General features: G+C 38.4%; 1 protein-coding gene across 1 annotated transcript; it reads left to right on the top strand.

Moving 5' to 3' along the window:
* The first annotated feature begins 2242 nt into the window (after positions 1–2242).
* On the top strand, positions 2243–3318 carry LOC116161443 (protein ABHD11-like). The gene is made up of 4 exons (XM_031474788.1): positions 2243–2644; positions 2685–2917; positions 2961–3095; positions 3177–3318. The coding sequence occupies exons 1-4, from the start codon at positions 2252–2254 to the stop codon at positions 3316–3318; spliced, it is 903 nt and encodes a 300-aa protein (XP_031330648.1). The 5' UTR covers positions 2243–2251.
* Positions 3319–3772: the final 454 nt, after the last annotated feature.

Raw genomic sequence — 3772 nt, 5'->3', positions numbered from 1 at the left:
AAAGTACGAATTGATTTGGATTCTACGCAACCCAAATTAATAAGCAAAAGTGTTTTCCCGAGAAATTTTGGTGTAGTCGATTTTTGGTAAAAAAGGAAGGTTATACACTGCCTTTTTTTGAGCCCCGAAAAAAAATTGTCTCAGATCGACCGGAAAAAAAATTTTCTTATAGAATGTGGCCTGTAGAATCCATAATTTCAAACGTTCCAAGATTGGGCTACTAGTTCAAAAGTTACAGCCCTTTGAATTTTTTTTCGAAATTGGTTTCTAGTCTATAACTTTTGATTGAGAAGTCTGATCGAAAAAGTACGAATTGTTTGGATTCTACGCACCAAAATTAATAAGAAAAAGTGTTTTCCCGAGAAATTTTGGTGTAGTCGATTTTTGGTAAAAAAGGAAGGTTATACACTGCCTTTTTTTGAGCCCCGAAAAAAAAATTGTCTCAGATCGACACGGAAAAAAATTTTCTTATAGAATGTGGCCTGTAGAATCCATAATTTCAAACAGTTCCAAGATTGGGCTACTAGTTCAAAAGTTACAGCCCTTTGAATTTTTTTTCGAAATTGGTTTCTAGTCTATAACTTTTGATTGAGAAGTCTGATCGAAAAAGTACGAATTGATTTGGATTCTACGCACCCAACTTAATAAGAAAAAGTGTTTTCCCGAGAAATTTTGGTGTAGTCGATTTTTGGTAAAAAAGGAAGGTTATACACTGCCTTTTTTTGAGCCCCGAAAAAAAATTGTCTCAGATCGACCCGGAAAAAAATTTTCTTATAGAATGTGGCCTGTAGAATCCATAATTTCAAACAGTTCCAAGATTGGGCTACTAGTTCAAAAGTTACAGCCCTTTGAATTTTTTTTCGAAATTGGTTTCTAGTCTATAACTTTTGATTGAGAAGTCTGATCGAAAAAGTACGAATTGTTTTGGATTCTACGCACCCAAAATTAATAAGAAAAAGTGTTTTCCCGAGAAATTTTGGTGTAGTCGATTTTTGGTAAAAAAGGAAGGTTATACACTGCCTTTTTTTGAGCCCCGAAAAAAAAAATTGTCTCAGATCCACCCGGAAAAAAAATTTCCTATAGAATGTGGCCTTTAGAATCCATAATTTCAAACAGTTCCAAGATTGGGCTACTAGTTCAAAAGTTACAGCCCTTTGAATTTTTTTCGAAATTGGTTTCTAGTCTATAACTTTTGATTGAGAAGTCTGATCGAAAAAGTACGAATTGTTTTGGATTCTACGCACCAAAATTAATAAGAAAAAGTGTTTTCCCGAGAAATTTTGGTGTAGTCGATTTTTGGTAAAAAAGGAAGGTTATACACTGCCTTTTTTTGAGCCCCGAAAAAAAAATTGTCTCAGATCGACCCGGAAAAAAAATTTACTTATAGAATGTGGCCTGTAGAATCCATAATTTCAAACAGTTCCAAGATTGGGCTACTAGTTCAAAAGTTACAGCCCTTTGAATTTTCTTTCGAAATTGGTTTCTAGTCTATAACTTTTGATTGAGAAGTCTGATCGAAAAAGTACGAATTGTTTTGGATTCTACGCACCAAAATTAATAAGAAAAAGTGTTTTCCCGAGAAATTTTGGTGTAGTCGATTTTTGGTAAAAAAGGAAGGTTATACACTGCCTTTTTTTGAGCCCCGAAAAAAAAATTGACTCAGATCGACCCGGAAAAAAATTTTCTTATAGAATGTGGCCTGTAGAATCCATAATTTCAAACAGTTCCAAGATTGGGCTACTAGTTCAAAAGTTACAGCCCTTTGAATTTTCTTTCGAAATTGGTTTCTAGTCTATAACTTTTGATTGAGAAGTCTGATCGAAAAAGTACGAATTGATTTGGATTCTACGCACCCAAATTAATAAGAAAAAGTGTTTTCCCGAGAAATTTTGGTGTAGTCGATTTTTGGTAAAAAAGGAAGGTTATACTCCGGAAGTCTTATACCAGGAACACACGAAAGTTGTAATTTGACCTGTTTGAAGAATTTACCCAGTCGCAGGGGTTATCCGAATTTCTCACGTTTCTATGATCCTGCTACCATAGCACTACCAATGTAAATAGCTTCTAATGCAAAGACCCCCATCCTAATAACGGAACTACTGGTGCAGCACACGAATCAGCAGTTCAATTTACAAGGAATCTGTGCTCCTAATACAATTCGTTTTGAATAACCACTTGTCGGTAACGAATTATCAGAGATTCGATTTTTGACAAATGAATCCTGACATTGACGTACCTACGTCCAATCAGCATGGCAGTTGCACACACGAAATTAGTGCAAATATTTCGGCTGTTCTTTAAACAAATCAGCACAAGAAGTGATGAAACAATCGAGATGTCTTTCGATGTATTTAACGATGTAAAGGAGACTACGGCGCCGGTGTTGGTAATGCACGGTCTGCTAGGGGCGCGCACAAATTGGAGGAGTCTTTGCGCTCTGTTGCGGAAGCAAACCGATCCTCCACGTGCCGTAATTTCGGTGGACGCCCGAAACCATGGCGCCAGTCCGCAGTCTTCCGAGCACACGTACCCTCTAATGGCGGAGGATATCAAGAGGTTCGTGTCCAAGTTGGGCATTAAAAGATCCACACTGATAGGGCATTGCATGGGCGGGCGGGCGATGATGTACTTCGCTCTAAAATATGTACGATTACCCTTCACCTTCGGCCATAATGAAATTTTAGCCAGATTTTGTAGAGAAGCTGGTAATAGTCGATGTGTCGCCTGTCGGACCAAGTCCATTCTTAAAATTGGTACCGGGACTGTTAGAGGCAATTGCAGCAATCCCATTGCCAAAGGACGCGTCGATAATTGAGGCAAAACGTGACCTAAAGAGAATGTTACTCAAGTCCATTACCAATAAGGCTTACGTTAATTTTATTGTCGACACTAATCTGATGAAGGACAATCACGGAAGGTGAGCACTTGCAAAGAGCGTTGCAAAGATTTAACGAGGGCAGTTTGAGGTGGAGATTTAATACTCAAGTGCTGTTGGAAAGCTTCGCGAGTAGTCTGGCGGTCTTTCCCAATATGAGTCCGTTGAGATTTGAGAAACCTGCGCTGTTTGTGTCGGGAGGCTTGTCCAACTTTGTTCTGTAAGTATGACATTATTTGATTTTCTGGTCCCTAACGTAAGGTAGTGGATAGGCATCTGATGTACCGTTACTCTTTTTCAGCAAGTCGCACCACGCAGAAATACTGAAACTATTTCCTCAGGCCGAGTTTCGTGTGATTGAAGGAGCCGGGCACATAGTGCACGTTGAGAAACCAAAGGAGTTTCTAGCTGTGTGTCTGAACTTTTTAAACAAGCACAAATAAAAACATGTTCATCACCGCAGTTGTTCATTTCTTTAATTGCCTTTGTTGTGGGCGGAGCTTAGAACGCTGTACTGTATGGTCTAAGGGGTGTAGCATTAGACATTCCCCACCAGGACCCTTGTAACCAAAGTTAAAGGTTAGTACACTGAGACAACATTTACAGACTGATAATACAAAGGAAGTTAACCCCAAAACACAATGCAGTTATGCCTTGAACTCGAAGTCGCCCAGAAAATTGTACTTTTCTAGCAAAAACTATAGCACTTTTTGTGGGTTTTTTTCCATTATACGGTTTTTCACCTATAGCTTTTCACGTGCCGAAGCGATCTTAACGAATATCGGCAAATCTTTTACATTTTCAGCTGTAGAATACAAGTCGCCCAGAAAATTCAAAATCCTACTCTTCTAGCAAAAATTATGGGCTTTTTGTGGTTTTTTTCGTTGTTATACGGTC

Source organism: Photinus pyralis, unplaced genomic scaffold (assembly GCF_008802855.1).
Source record: "Photinus pyralis isolate 1611_PpyrPB1 unplaced genomic scaffold, Ppyr1.3 Ppyr1.4_LG10, whole genome shotgun sequence".
Classification (NCBI taxonomy): domain Eukaryota; kingdom Metazoa; phylum Arthropoda; class Insecta; order Coleoptera; family Lampyridae; genus Photinus; species Photinus pyralis.
This window is presented reverse-complemented; position numbering and strand designations above follow the sequence as displayed.